General features: G+C 44.6%; 1 protein-coding gene across 1 annotated transcript in view; it reads left to right on the top strand.

Annotated features, from left to right (window-relative positions):
- Positions 1-510: 510 nt before the first annotated feature.
- COL19A1 (collagen type XIX alpha 1 chain) overlaps positions 511-15,657 on the top strand; it is a 417,733-nt gene continuing 402,586 nt past the window's right edge. Inside the window, exons 1-2 of the mRNA XM_043439611.1 lie at positions 511-1,419; positions 15,298-15,424. Coding sequence (XP_043295546.1) covers positions 15,334-15,424 — 91 coding nt within the window. The 5' untranslated portion in view covers positions 511-1,419; positions 15,298-15,333. The remainder of the gene's footprint in view (positions 1,420-15,297; positions 15,425-15,657) is intronic.

Genomic DNA, 15,657 nt, shown 5'->3' with positions numbered 1-15,657 from the left:
CAAATTAGAGGCAAAATTTCAAGCTTCCTGTTAAGTAGTCTTAAAGCCTTATTTTAAAAATAGTGCTAATTAAATGTAAATGTAAAGTTAATAGTCCATGGGAGAAATAAAACCTGGATGCTTTTATTTCAATTAAAAGGTAAAGGACAATTGCTTTGAGAGGGAAAAAAAAGTCAAAAAAGGGTAATACTATTTAAAAACTTACAGACAGGTCACCACAAGTCTGAGGCAGGTCTGGGAATCCTGCGTTTTCAGATGGCCATCTGAGTAGTGTGACTCATGCAACAGCCTCCTTCCTTGGCCTCTTTCCACAGTGAAGCAGAAGCCAGTGATGAAAGCAAAACATCAGGAGCTTTCAAGGTCTGACATATAAACATGGTTTGCATCATTAGGGATGCCAGACTAAAACTTGCAGCATGGGTTTTGATCAGGATGAGAGACAGGTTTAAAAACTACTAGTTGACTCTTCATAGATGCACTTCAATGAAATGCAAAAAAAGCTATCTTCTGAAATTTTTTTTAACATTTAATTTTTTTTCCCCAGCCTGATTTTATTTCCTGACCTGTGAACCCAGACATTTACAAAGCCTATTGCTGTGGTTTTAAAATAACTTTTAACTTTAAGGATTTTCACGATTATGGATCAATACTACAATTTGTCAACTATGGCAATACTGAACATTAAACCAATTTATCTGTTTTCTAGTGCCTGACTTTTCTGAATTCTATAGTGGTTTAACTTTTCTTTCAAATACACATATATGTGTATACAATACATATGTATACCTACAATATATATACTCTACATACATGCCCGGACACAGAATATGCTAAAAAATGTCACCATCACATGTTATAAGGGGCCCCAAAGAGTCCAGGATTTGTAGCGCCGATCCATAGAAAGATACAATATTTAAAATCACAAAATACTTCTGTGGAGTCTGAGACAAAATCACACAACTCTGTACATCCAAGCATGATCGGAACATTGATTAACTTTATCTAAACTGATATAACAGCACAAAATGAAACAGAAATGATGTCCCTTCACAGCCCACGTGTTAAGAAGCCAGTTATCTACCTTCGAATGTCCGCCGCATACCACACACTTCACCATCACAAAGTGAGAAACTCGAAGCCTTTGCAACCAGCCGTCTCTACGTGATGGGAAACAGCGGATAAAGCGGAAACCTGCAAGGCTCTGGGGCGACGTAGCTGTAATTAAGGAAAACCCGGGCCCGAGTTGGCGGAGTCCCGTCTTGCGGAGTCCTCGTCCTCGCCGAGTGGGAGGGTCACCCGGGGAGAGACTAATAAGGGCAGCGGCGCGCGCCCCGGCCCCACTCGCAGGGCGCTCCGTGCCGCGGTGCTCAGCCGCGCGCCCGCCCGCCCGCCGCCCGGCGAGCCCCGCACGCGGCCAAGGTAAGTGCGCGGCGCCGCGACCCCGCGCCCGCCCGCTCCCCCGCGCGCACGCTCCCCGGCCTCGCTCGCGGTTCTGCGTCTCCGCCGGCCTGCGCCCGTTTCCCCGGAAAATCTGGACGCGGGGCCCCGCTCGGGTCTGGGTGCGTGCGGAGCGCACACCTGCCATTTCGCCTTCCCGTAGGTAGCTGTAGCCCGGGAGGCCGCCCTGTGGGCACGACGGGGCCGCCCGAGCGCGCGGCGTAGATGCCGGTGGGTCGTGTTCATGTGTGCCCGCCCTGCAGGCTGCGGGCTTTATACTTTAGTTCTAGGTGCTTCTGCCGGATCTGTGTGTGTGTGGAGCCGAGCTGAGAGCCCTGCTGATGCAGTCAGGACACCGAATACAGAAGGGAAAAAAAAAAAAAATCTCCGGGGTGAAACGCAGAAAACAAATCCACTCAAAAGAAACCCGTGCCGTTAGAGCTTATTTTTTTGATCTCTGTCTAGAGACGTCCCCCGCCCAGAAAGCGAGGAGACAGTGAAGGGGCGTACACTGGGGGGCGCGGGGCTGCGGCGCCGGCTCCCCGCGCGGTTACTGGTCCTGCCCTGCGGCTGCTTCTCCGAACGCGGCTCTCAGGGCTGCGGCGCGGCCGGGGGGTCCCGGGGCTGGGCTCCCCGGCCCGCTCGTCCCGGAGCGCCGGCCCGGCGCCTCGATGGTCCCGCAGCGCGCGGCTCCGGCCGGCCGCCCGCGCGCTGCGGAGTCGGAAAGAAGTTTGTTGGCTCGGAACCCAGTCGGCCGCGGCCGCGGGCAGCCCAGTTCATCCGGAGCGCGCGGCTTGGAAGCGAAAGCTGCCCCGAGAGGGTTACGGCTAGGGCGAGTCGGTGGGCCGACTGGCGAGGGGCCGGGCCCGGGATGCGACAGCCCCGGAGGCACCGAGACGCGGACCGCCAGAGGATGCGAGGAGCCGGGTTCCGGAACCCAGCCGCAGGGGACAGCGGGCTGCGGGAGACCCCGCATCCTGCAGATGCCTGGAGTGTTAAGGGCGCCATCCCGGGATTGCACCGGCGAGTCCTCTGAGGCTGGGAACTGGGAGCTTAAAGGAAAACATTGTGGTGCCTCCATCCCCGCTCACACCCACCTTCCCCCGCCACCCCCATCCAAAGACTACCTGGTTCCCTCTTTGGCCTGAAGGAGAAGGCTGCGGAGCAACCAGATGGGAGGGTGGTTCGTACGCGGGAAAGGATTTTAAATCTGCCCAATAATGTAGATAGACCCTCTTCATCAGCCCCCTTCCCACCCATCCTTACAAAAAACAACAGGGACCGACCAAAATTGCTTCTTCTGCCCCAAACGAGCGCAGCTGTCGTTCTTTAAGGGATTTAAATAACCTCTTAACTGAGTGAGTCTTTCAGCATCTCCCTCTGGTTCGTAGGGAGAAAACGGTTGGACCTAAGTAGAGATCTTTGATAGGTGCACGCAGAGCCGGAAGGGAGATGTTTAGGTCCTCAGATGCTGCGAAACATCCCTAAAAGCCTCTTCCTCAGGAATATCTCTCTTCTGAGTGGGAAAGAGGACAGTGATCCTCAGGGGTGGAAAGTTCATTCTCTCCCTGGGGGGATAGAAAATGGAGAAAGTTAACAGGTAGGTGCTTCTGTGAAAAGTGGCCAGGAATCTAAGCGGGGTCTCCTGAGAAAGGAGGGAGAAGGTGGACCATGGAGCCGGGAGAGAGCCTGAACCTGGTGAGAAAAGGTCAGAAAAAGAGCCAAAGGGGACAGAAAACCCAGTGTGATGACTCTCACAGTTGGGACAGTATCTCTGTGCCTGAATCACCATCATCGAAGTAAACCACCTAAGACAGATGGAAGCCCCTGGTAGTCTTCAGAAATGGAAAATTCCCATCTACTTTCAGGTCCTTCAGTTTAATTTTTCCTGCTGCAATTTTAGTTCATTGATTTCCCCAGCAGACAGAAAGGCCTGAGGGGTGCACAGAATGGACGTCTTAAAGGCAGGAGAAGATAAGGAGATAGAAACCATGGTTGTATGGCCAGTTGGGATCATAAGTACAAATTCAAGTGAAGAATGAAAAATTAGCAGGAGTAGAAACTAAATAGAGCTAGCAAGATGCTAATATAGAACTTTTGAAGAGGATGCTGGAAACAAAATATTCGGAGTGGGCCACGTTGAGGAGTATATGTTAAAGAGGCAGAGAAGAAGGAGGCTTAGCAGAACAGAGCAGAGGACATTCCAGTCAGAAGGAAAGGCATGCATGGAGGCATAGAGGCGGGGCCGGCGTCATCTGCCTGGTAAGATGGGAGAATCCAAGCTGGAGTGAAACCTGAGATGAGAGCAGAGAGCCCCTGCCCAGGGGAGACCCAGGAGGAGGGCTGAGAGGCCAGGGGCCCACGGGGAGTGACTCTGCAGGGCGTGAGTGAGATAGCCAGGTGAGGAAGCCGCACACTGCGTTTGGAAATGATACAAAGATGGCAGATGCAACAGTGATACTAAAAAAAAGAGCAGAGGGGAACACCAGGCCTGCCTTATCCACGCAAGCCTTGGGAGGCCCAAAGCTTCTCTGATCTCTCTCTGGGAGAAGTCAAAGATGATCTTGAAATGCGAGAGTAGTTGATCAGAAAGTTGGTAGAGGCTTCCAAATGGAAACATCAAGAAAAGTTGATAGATTAGGCAAAACCATCATGTGCTCAGTTGCTAGTCATGTCTGACTCGTGGCGACCCTATGGATTGTAGTCCCCCAGGCTCTTGTGTCCGTGGAACTCTCCTGACAAGAATACTGGAGTGGGTTCCCATTTCCTGCTCCAGGGGATCTTCCCCAACCAGGGATCCAACCCGCATTTCTTGCATCTCCTGCATTGACAAGTGGATCCTTCACCACTGTATCACCTGGAAAGTCCCCCCAGACATTAATATATTTATTTAAAATTTGAAGTGACATTGGGTCACTGATATATAAATACCTGTTTCAAGCAGAGCTAGAGAATTAAAACCTGACAAAATCCAGATTGGTTAAGACGGTCAAATTGAGAATAGTATCTAGAAAGTTGATGGCGACAACTGTCGTTCAGAGAAGTGAGTCAATAAAAGAAACAGTTGTTGAGGGTGGAGAGAGTTGCTTAAACCTGCTGAAGTGTAACTTAGGCCTGGAGATCCCCTGGGAAGTTGGCACTAGTTTTGAAGTGACAGAAGAAATCACAGAACTTTGAAAAAACGTGATAGAGTTGATCAGCTTTAGGAAATATAAATATTAAGAACCAGGGAGTATGTTTTCAGTTAAGGAAGACAAGTTTAAAGTTTTTTTTTTTGTCTCACTGAGATTATAAAATCTCACTGGTTTATAACTGAAATTATGTTCACTAAGCCTTCTTTTTAGTAGTTTTTTCTTTACTTCTCTGTAACTGTTCACTTTATCCATATATTGCTGTAATTGTTAAATCTCTATATGGATATATTTATTACTTGATTTCAACCTTTCATTTGTTTAGTTTTAGCCCACATGTATTGCCTTAGACTATATTCATCCTACAAATTGATCAAATGAGGATCTATTAAATGCCAAGTTGAAACAAAATGCAGATATCAGATGCAATCTATTTTCTTCAAGGTATTCAGTACAGAGAGGAGACAGAATGCCCACAAGTTACCACAAAGGAGTGTAGCCCAAGCTGAATTGTGGCTGGGTCCTGAGTGCTGGTGGATCGCAAGGTAATGAGCTCCAGGATGGGACTTGCAGACTTCAGAGAGGACGTAGAGCGTGAAATACATGTGGAGGGCAGAGTGGGTGGAGAAAGACTTGGAAGAACGTTCCAGCATGTCCAGAAGCCCGGAACATTTTGGGAACTGGAAATAGTTTGATGGAATAGAGTGTGTTGGAAGGAAGTAGCAGGACATGAGCCTGGTCGGATGAGCCGAAGCCCAGCTGTAACACAGCCCTGAGCGCCTGCCTCCCTGAGGAGTAGGCGTGGAAAGCACTAGGAGACTCTCAGATGGCGGAGCACAAAAGCCAGGTCTTTGCTTTAGAAATAGAAGTCTTGGGCAGTAGGGTGATGGAGCTTCGGGGAAAAGGACTGGAAGAGAGGAGATTACTGAAGCCTATCACACTTTTCCAGAATCAAAGTGGTGAGGATGTGAACTAAAGCAGCTGTTGGGAGGATGGGGAAGTTGGTATGCATTCAAAAAATGTCTCGAAAGTAGACTTTATAGACTTTGATAGAGATTTGATATGAGGGATGAAGAATGAATTCAAGATGATTTTGAAATTTCTTACTTGAATTCCTAGGTTAAAGATGATGCTTGTAATTAACAATGTCAAGAGGTTTCCGTCAAATGTAAGAAGGGCAGAAATGTTGCCAGAATTGCAAAAGACCTCTGCAAAGTTATTTCAACTTCATGACTACACTCTACAAACTCACTTCAATTTCATGACTACACTCTGGAAACTTACTTCAATTTCATGACTACAGTCAATGGCAAAATTATGAAATAAGTTAGAATGAGTCCTAAGCTCTTGAGGATTTTTTGTGTGTATGTGTGTGTGCTATTGTGGACTTGGAATTTTAACTGTATAGACATGACTTTCCAGCCAATTTTCTACAATAGGTTATAGACTCTACTATAGCTTCACTAAAGATAGAGTCTAAAGATTGGTAAAGAACAAATGTGTAACACCTGTTGCTTTTGCTTATTTACAAGATGTGTCTCTTCATAACAGTATGGCCAGATTTCCTTGGTGGAGTTACGTATAGGCACATTGGAGGACAGTCAAGAAGGTTTGATTTAGAAATCAACCCACTTCCCACTCACGTGGCATTTCTTTTTGTAATGAATGCTCTGAAAACAGGGGTTCTCTCAGTCATTTCACAAATCCAGCCATGGTTTCTTTCTTTTTTTTTTTTTTGGCTGCCCCACAAGTATGGGCAGAAGGCAGAGATTGAACCCAAGCCTCCTGCAGGAAGTTCCCTTAACCAGTGGACTGCCAGGCAAGTCCCAAGCCTGCTTTTTTATGTCAAAATATTGTGTTGCTCATTTAGCAGCCTATGTAAAATGAATCAGTGTTCCCTTTCTATTTTCTCCTCTGTTTTTTTTTCTTTCACTTGTCTTTGATGTATTATTTTCTATTTTGGTGTTAGATCTAATGCTTTAAACCTTTAGCTAAAGCCAAATTTCAGAGATGTAAAACAAGCATTGTTAACTGTTAGATGGCAAAACAGTAAAATTGGAATCGTGGTGCTATGGAAGACTCTTGAGAGTCCCTTCAGCTGCAAGAAGAACATATCAATCAACCCTGACGGAAAACAACCCTGAATGTTCACTGGAAGGACTAATGTTGAAGCTCTAATACTTTGGCCACCATGTGTGAAGGGCTGACTCACTGGAAAAGACCCTGATGCCGGGAAAGACTAAAGGCAAAAGGAGAAGGGGGCAGCAGAGGATGAGATGGTTGGATGGCATCACTGACTCGATGGACCTGAGTTTGAGCAAACTCTGGGAGATGGTGAAGGACAGGAGATTCTTCTGTGCTGCAGTCCATGGGGTCACAAAGAGTCAGACACGCCTCAGCGACTGAACAATGACAACAACAGTAAAATTTTCATGTTCCATTGTAGGAAGATTTGCTTTGGTTTCCTTTGATGTGGTCCTTGACCATCTTATCCAGCAAGGTTCCATTCTGTCATTTTGTCTACATATTCTGTGTTCCTTTGCTTCCTACTGTCTGTTTCTCAAAGACGACTGAAGAGTTTGTTTACTTGCAATCTCCCTGACCAGAGTGACCCAGGGACTGTTTGGCTCACTGCTCTATCCCCACAGGCACACAGTAGGACCTCATCCTGTTGATGGGATGAAAGATTAAGATTTCCCATTGTTCCTCCTGTCTTCTTTGTGCTCTCTGTACACAAATATGGATTACTTTTTTAAAAAGGAATTAAAAAAAAAATCTATGTCCTAGTTCAAATATTCTTGGTTTCGATAGTTGCTTTCTGGAATTTCAAGACCTGGATTAAGGAAGTTTAAAGGACAGTTGCTTTTTAAAGTTCCCTAAACCCAACCAGTCTCTGCAAATATTCTGGTTGGCAAAGGATAGTGAGAGCAAGGGATGTCGGTGGAGGTCACAGGCCAGCCTTCAGAAAGCCATTGTCTCTTGGCTGTTAGGGCAGTGAGAAATCCACTGCAGACAGGGCTGTCTGGATGATGTTAGAGGGTTCCTGGCCTCCAGAAGTGGTGTCTGCCCAGGATGCCCTATGTTGGGCACACGTACAGTGGTGACGCTGGTACTCCGCAGTGCTGGGAAGAAACGGTGAAGGCTCTGGATAGAATCTTGATGGAGATGAGCTAAAACCTCAGAAAGAAGCATATAGAGGTGTGATAGGTCTGCCTCACATCCTGGTAGTAACCGTCATGCTGTATCAGCAGAGGGTTTCCAGTTAAGCAGACCTAGGCTTGAACTCCAGAGAGCTTCTCTATGACATTTAAAGTTTCGTGTCTGTGCCAGGCAAGAAAATTCCTTCTCTGGGCCCTACATTTTAGAAGGCTCTGACATGGCCTTGCTCTGTCTGTGCATCAACTCTCAGGGGAAAGAGTCCATAGAGATCAGGGACCCTGCCCTTACCCAAAGCCAGAGCTTTTAGACCGGACTCTAGGCACCCAAGATTCCAGCATCCCCTGACCAACTGGCCTTCAGTCATCTTGCAGAATCCGGCAACCTCCTCCTTGGGTCCCCCTTCCCGGAAACAGACTACGCCACTGTTGTGAACACTCCTAGGCCAAAGGGGCAGTCAAGGAGAGGCATCTGCAGGTGCTGTAGACAAAACTCAGCTTTCTGGCAAGTTCTCACACATGCGAGTGAAGCCCCTCATGGTGCAGATGGAGCCAGGGTGTTGTTTAATTGCCAAGTCGTGTTTAGTCACTAACTCTTTGGGACCCCATGGACTGCAGCACACCCGGCTTTCTTGTCCTTTAGTCTCTCCCAGAGCTTGCTCAAACTCATGTCCATTGAGTCAGTGATGACATTGAACCATCTCATCCTCTATTGTCCCCTCCTGCCCTCAATCTTTCCCAGCATCAGGACCTCTTCCAGTGAGTCAGCTCTTTGCATCAGGTGGCCAAAGTATTGGAGCTTCAACTTCAGCACCAGTCCTTGCAATGAATATTTAGTATTGATTTCCTGTGGGATTGATTGGTTTGATCTCCTTGCAGTCCAAGGGGCTCTCAAAAGTCTTCTCCAGGCTCAGCCTCTTTTTATAGTCCAACCCTCAACATCCGTACATGACTACTGGAGAAAGCATAGCTTTGGCTATACAGACCTTTTTTGGCAAAGTGATGTCTCTGCTTTTTAATACACTGTCTAGTTTTGTCATAGCTTTTCTCCCAAGGAGCAAGCGTCTTTTACTTTTGTGGCTGAAGTCACCATCAGCAGTGATTTTGGAGCCCAAGACAAGAAAATCTGACCCTGTTTCCACATTTTCCCCATCTATTTGTCATGAAGTGAATGGCGTGGAGGCAGGAATGGGGAACAATGCAGGAGGAGCTTTGGTCCAGACCAGAGGCCAGTGCATCCCTTGCAGCCTGCTCTGTTCAGTTCTAAACGTGGCCTTGACTTTTAGTCTTCATGAAACATGTACTAAGAGGAAAGGAGAAAACACACATTTCTCATCAGTTTTATTAGCTTTATTTTTTACTTTTAAACATTTAGACATATGGAATATAGATTTCTTGCTTTACACCCTGCTAATGTTAAGAGCCAGCGTGCCTGGCTCTCAACTTACCATGAGTATTAAATAAAATACCATATATAAAAGAAATTCTGCTTCAGAAAACGAGACCACGTGTGTGACCAGTAATCTCCATATCGTTCTTAAAATGCATCAAAAGCTGTCTTTGTACAATTTGAAAAAAAGTGATTCGGGAGAGTCACTTGATCAGTAAAGCATTATATTGAAGATTAAAATTTAAATCTTACGTGGGAAGAGTAACACATTATACTGTGATAACATTGGCCAGGATGCATTTGTAAAAGTATCTTGATAGTCAGCAGGCTGGGGTCTGAGGGGACAGCAGAGAAAACAGGCAAGCTTCAATGAGGAAGGAGACTTTTGGATGGCGATGAAGCCCAGAAGTGAAAGATCCAGGAAAGGCCCCACAGGTGGGTGGAGGACAGCAAGGAGCAGCCTGAGGACCGTCCCCAGCAGGCGTCTGGGGACAGTTGGGAGGAGCTGGGGGAGAGGGCTAGGAAAACCCCAGAGAAGGTTGTGCCCTTGAGAGCTGTATTGGAGTCGACCTTGGAATTGCCTGCAGCAGAGGGTTAAGATCTAGGAAAGGTGTGTGTGTGTGTGTGTTTGTGTGTGTGTGTGTGTCTAAGTGTACAAGGATTCATTCTGAGACCTTGATAAAAAGTTTCTTCAAATCTTCCTGGCTGAGTGGAGTACATCTCTAATCAGGACTGGAACAACAGAAACCCCCAATAGCAAACACATTAAAAACATACAAAAAGGAATATTGCATAGTATAATAACCATTGAAATAGTGTAAGATTCTGAAATGCCTTAATAATTATAAAATATTCAGTTATTGTTACTAGAGATTCAAATGTTAAGTGTAATTCACTGTGTCTCAAGATTTGCAAGTTGGCAGTTTCCAATACTTTTGAACTCAAAGAATATCTATTGAGTCCCTGTTTTTCCAGGTACTATGCTCAGCACCAAGATACAGTGACAGACAAGACACATAGTCCCTGCCCTCAAGGAGTTTAGAGTTGAGTGAGGGCAATAAACTTGGGTACAGACAGAAAAGTCTGACCTAGAGAACAGCAGGGCCAGAGCATATATTGGTCAGGAAGGGGCTCTTCCGCATAGTAATGTTTAAACTGAAAGATGCAGGATGAACAGGACCCAGCACATTCCTGCATGAGGAAAGGCCCTGAGGTTAGAAAAAGTCAAGGAATTTGAGGTACAGGACATCAGCTGGAGAGATGCTTACTCGGGGCTTCTTTCTGGGCCATAGAAAGGCTTCTGGATTATATTCCAAGATTGGCTGCTATTATTTAGTTGCTAAGTCATGTCTGACTCTTTTGAGACCCCTTGAGCTGTCCATGGAATTCTCCAGGCAAGAATACTAGAGTGGCTTGCTATCCCTTCTCCAGGGGATCTTCCTCATCCATGGATCAACCCCACGGCTCCTGCTGCATCTCCTGCATTGCAAGTGGGTTCTTTACTCTTGATCCACCAGGGAAGCCCTCCAAATTTGATGGGAAACCGTGAAAGGGCTTGAGATGGGCAGGGACGTGATATAGCTTTGATTTTAAGGAATGCTCTCCAGTGCTCTGTAGAGAGCAAACCTGGTCAGGAGCCTGTAGTGGAGGGGAACAGTGAGGAGGCTGCAGAGGAGTCCACGCCAGGGCAGTCTGAGCCAGGCAAGCGGCAGAGGCGTAGAGAGCAGTGGGTGGCTCTCAGCGGTGTTTGGAGTAGCATTGATGCCACTTGTTGGATGGGGATGCATGAGATGGCAGTAGGGAAGGCAGAAGAATGCTTAGGATTCTCGTTGGAGCATCTTGATGAGGGCGAATTACAGAGATGAGGAAGAGCATGGTCAAGAAGCAAGCATTTAGTTTGGTGTTGAGATATACACAGATGCCTATGTGATGTCTAAGAGGGACTTACTGAGTGGGTGGCTGGATGCACAGTCCAAAGTTCAGAGAAGGCTAGACTGGAACTGTGAATTTTAGACTCATTATCTGACAGATACTACTTAAAGCAGAGAGAATCGATAAGATGACCTAAGGAGACATTATAGACAGAGAGGAGAGGAAGGCCCACAGATACCACCATTAAGAAATCAGGTAGAAAAAAGATCTGAGAAGAGGATTTAGAAGGAAATACCAGCAAAGGTGAGGGAGGGAGGCTGATGAGAAGGGAGGGTTTCAAGAAGGAGGGAGGGGTCAGCTGTTGAAAATGTCACGGAGGGTTGAGTTAGACACCGGAAGAAAAGGATTCTTTCAAGTTTTTGCTGAACTTGGTCAGAAACCTTTCAACAGAGTGGTGGAATGGCAATTCTTGAGTAACTAGAACATTTACCCAACTAAATATAATGTCGATTCTTCAAACGTTTTGAATAACTGAGATTGAAATTAAGTACTATTATCCTCCAAGTGGCTCGAATATCTTGGGAAACCTCAAGATTGAACTCATATGCTTGTGCCTATATAACTCTCTGCTTCTTCGTTGCTGAAATGGACGAAAGCTTCAATGAGCATAGATTTTCAGGATACTCTGGCACTTCTCCATTCTTCAGTTATCGCTATCAGTCTCAGGCTGAATAGATAAACATAATCGTAAATTTTTGCTAATTGTTATTTATGAATATGTGGTGTAAATAATCATAATAGCAGAAACTTTTTTGAACACTGTGTTCAGTACCCTGTGATATACTTTTTCCAGGTATTAAGTCATATAGTTGTAGAATTATTCTCAGTTTTCAGATGAATAAATGAAATCTTGATGAAATTACATAATGTTCATAAGCAGGCAGAGCCTGTGCATGAAGTTTTAAACACTGTACTACACTGCTGATTTATTAATTCATAAAAATCACTTCAGTTAAAAATGCAAACAATCAAGCATATCTCTGAAATTGAGATCAATATTTGTGAGCTCATTTATTTGAAATAGAACTGTTTTAACAGTTACCAACTGACTTGAAATAATAGCTGGGATAAGTGTGTAAAGTTATATGAGGATTATGACTGTAGATGGATGAGAGAGTTCAAAAGAAATAAGCATAAAACCAGCTGTTTGATTTTTAGAACCACACATGTGGTTTTCATATTGAAATTACTGCTTCTAGCTATTCATGCAGAAATATCTAAATCTTGAATTAATTTTAAAACGCTGATCTAGGTATTTGGCACAGGCAGAATATCAAAGATGGTAGCTTTAGTTTTGTTTTGTTTTTTTCCCTAAAGAGTGTCTATTGACAACATCTAGCCTTTGGTGCCATGCATTCTTTTCTGTTTGACTTGAATAAACTTTGAATTATGGCAAAAATGGTATACTATGATTTGTATATTTAAAACTCTTACAATAGCTGTGCTAATAACACTGCAATTAAATATACTGAGAGGGCCATTATATTTTCACTTGCAGTCTGTTTCCATGTATTTGTTGTTGTTCAGTCACTCAGTCGTGTCTGACTCTTTGAGACCCCTTGGACTGAAGCATGCCAGGCTTCCCTGTCCTTCACTGTCTCCCAGAGTTTGCTTAAACTCATGTCTATTGAGTCAGTGATGCCATTCAGTCATCTCATCCTCTGTCATACCCTTCTCCTCCTGCCTTCAATCTTTCCCAGCATCAGAGTCTTTTCCAGTGAGTTGGCTCTTCCCATCAAGTGGCCCAAGTACAGGAGCTTCAGCTTCAGCATCAGTCCTTCCAATGAATATTCAGGGTTGATTTCCTTTAGGATGGACTGGTTTGATCTTCTTGCTGTCAAGAGTCTGCGGTGCTGGAAAGCACTGCAGTTCGAAGGCATCAGTTCTTCGGCACTCAGCCTTTTTTTTACTGTCCGGCTCTCACATCCGTACATGACTACTAGAAAAACCACAGCTTTGCAAAGTAAGGAGAAGGAAACAGCAACTCATTCCAGTATTCTTGCCTGGAGAATCCCATGGACAGAGGAGCCTGGTGGGCTACAATCCATGGGGTCACAGAGAGTCAAACATGATTGAAGTGACTGAGCAAACATGCATGTCTGATGAGGGATTAATTTTCAAAATATACGAAGAATTTCTACAATGCAACAAAAACAAAAAAAACTGGATTAAAACTGGGCAAAGGATTTAGATAGACATTTAGCCAAAGAAGATATACAAATAGCAGATAGAAAGAAACGTAAAGAAAGTGAAATCGCTGTCGTGTCCGACTCTTTGCGACCCCGTGGGCTGTAGCCCACCAGACTCCTCCGTTTTTGGGATTCTCCAGGCAAAAGAGTTGGAGTGGGTTGCCATTTCCTTCTCCAGGGGATCTTCCCAACCCAGGGATCGAACCGAGGTCTCCTGCCTTGCAGGCAGACGCTTTACCCTCTGAGCCACCAGGGAAGCCAATAGCAGGTAAAAGATGTTCAAATCACTAATCCTCAGGAAAATGAAAACCACAAAGAGATACCATCCTACACCCATTAGGATGATTGCTATTTTTTTTTAAAAGGCAAAAAAATGAAACAAAGCAAAAAACCAGAAACTAATAATGTTGACAAGGATTGGAGAAATTAGAACCATGGTTCACGTTTGGTGGAAATTTAAAACGTTGCAGCTGCTCAGGGAAGCAGTATGACAGTTCCTCAGAAAATTAGAAGTCGAGTTATCATATGACCTTTTCTGAGTATGTACCCAAAAGAATTGAAAGCAGGGACTTGAACAGATTTTTGCACATTCATGTTCATAGCAGCTTTATTAACAATAGCTAAAAGATGGGAGCACCCAGTGTCTCTCAATGGAGGAATGAATAAACAAAATGTGGTATGTACATAGAGTGGAATGTTATTCAGCCTTAAAAAGGAAGAAAATACTGACACATGCCACAACATAATTGAAATTTGAGGACATTATACCAGGTGAAATAAAGTCACAAAAAGATAAATACAGCATGATTCCCCATATATGTGACTTAGGGCAGTCAAATTCGTAGAAACAGAAAACAGAATGGTGGTTGCCAGGGGCTGGGGGTGGGAGAAATGATGAGTTATTGTTTAATAGATACAGAGTTTCAGTTTTGCAAGATGAAAAGTTATGGATGGTGGTGGTAAGTATGAAGTGTGAAGTGCTTAATGCCATTGAACTATACTCTTAAAAATGGTTATGATGGTAAATTTCAATATGTGCATTTACCAGGTTCCTCTGTCCATGGACTTTTCCAGGCAAGAATACTGGCGTGGGTAGCCATTTCCTTCTTCAGGGGATCTTTCTGACTGAGGGATCAAACCCAGGTCTCCTGCACTGCAGTCAGATTCTTTACCATCTGAGCTGCCAGGGAAGTCCCCTTGCCACACTCCCCCCCACCCCATAAAGATATATATGCAAATCACTGTATGTGGAGTGGTTTTTAAAAGATTTCAAAGAAGAGAAATAAGAGGCTGTAAGGACATTAATAAATAGGAACTAATCTGAAAATATTTTCAGAGCTTTTTCATGCATACTAAAGCCTACATTAATATATAGTGTCTAATTATAAGAAAAGCTATGACAAATGTAGACAGCATATTAAAAAGCAGAGACATTACTTTGCCAACAAAGGTCTATGTAGTCAAAGCTCTGGCTTTTTCAGTATCAGGTATGGATGTGAGAGCTGGACCTTAAAGAAAGCTGAGCACCGAGGAATTGATACTTTTGAACTGTGGTGTTGGAGAAGACTCTTGAGAGTCCCTTGGACTGCAGAGATATCAAACCAGTCAATCTTAAAGGAAATCAACCCTGAATATTCATTGGAAGGACTGGACTGATGCTGAAGCTGAAGCTCCAGTCCTTTGGCCACTTCATGCAAAGAGCTGACTCATTAGAAAAGACCCTGATGCTGGGGAAAGATTGAAGGTGGGAGGAGAAGGGGAGGATGGAGGATGAGATGGTTGGATGGCATCAACAACTCAATGGACATGAGTTTGAACAAGTTCTAGGAGATGGTGATGGACAGGGAAGCCTGATGTGCTGCAGTCCATGGGGTCTCAAAGATTTGTACATGACTGAGCAACTGAACAGCAACAGCAAATTATATATAATCAGATATCCAATTACATAATTATATATAATGTAAAAATCTATTGTGTTCTCCTTGGTGCTGAGGATTTTCTGGGGATAATAATGGAAGGAACTGCATACACTAGCTCAATTCAGATGGTTTGTTCTGTTGCAGATCTGTGGCTACTAGCCCCCATGGTTCAGAGGCGCCATGAGGCTCGCTGACTCTTGGAAGCTTTGGTTCTGGGCAGCAACGTTCCTGCTTCCTGTTTCTGCTTCCGTGATGAGCAGGGACAAGCCAGGTATCCAGCTCACCTTTGTGTTCAGTCACCAAATGTTCTTTATAGTCTTTATTTTAAAAAATTATTGAAGTAAATCTTACTATGGTCGAAGAGGACATAGATTAAATCTACAAGTAAAAAATAGATAAGAATTTATTGTTTTCCCCATTGACCTTCAAGTCACACATTGAGAATGCTTAAATTTACATTTTTCAATATATGTATTAGTCTAAATAGCTTTTGTTTATCTCATT

Source organism: Cervus canadensis, chromosome 20 (genome assembly GCF_019320065.1).
Source record: "Cervus canadensis isolate Bull #8, Minnesota chromosome 20, ASM1932006v1, whole genome shotgun sequence".
NCBI classification, from domain to species: Eukaryota; Metazoa; Chordata; class Mammalia; order Artiodactyla; family Cervidae; genus Cervus; species Cervus canadensis.
This window is presented reverse-complemented; position numbering and strand designations above follow the sequence as displayed.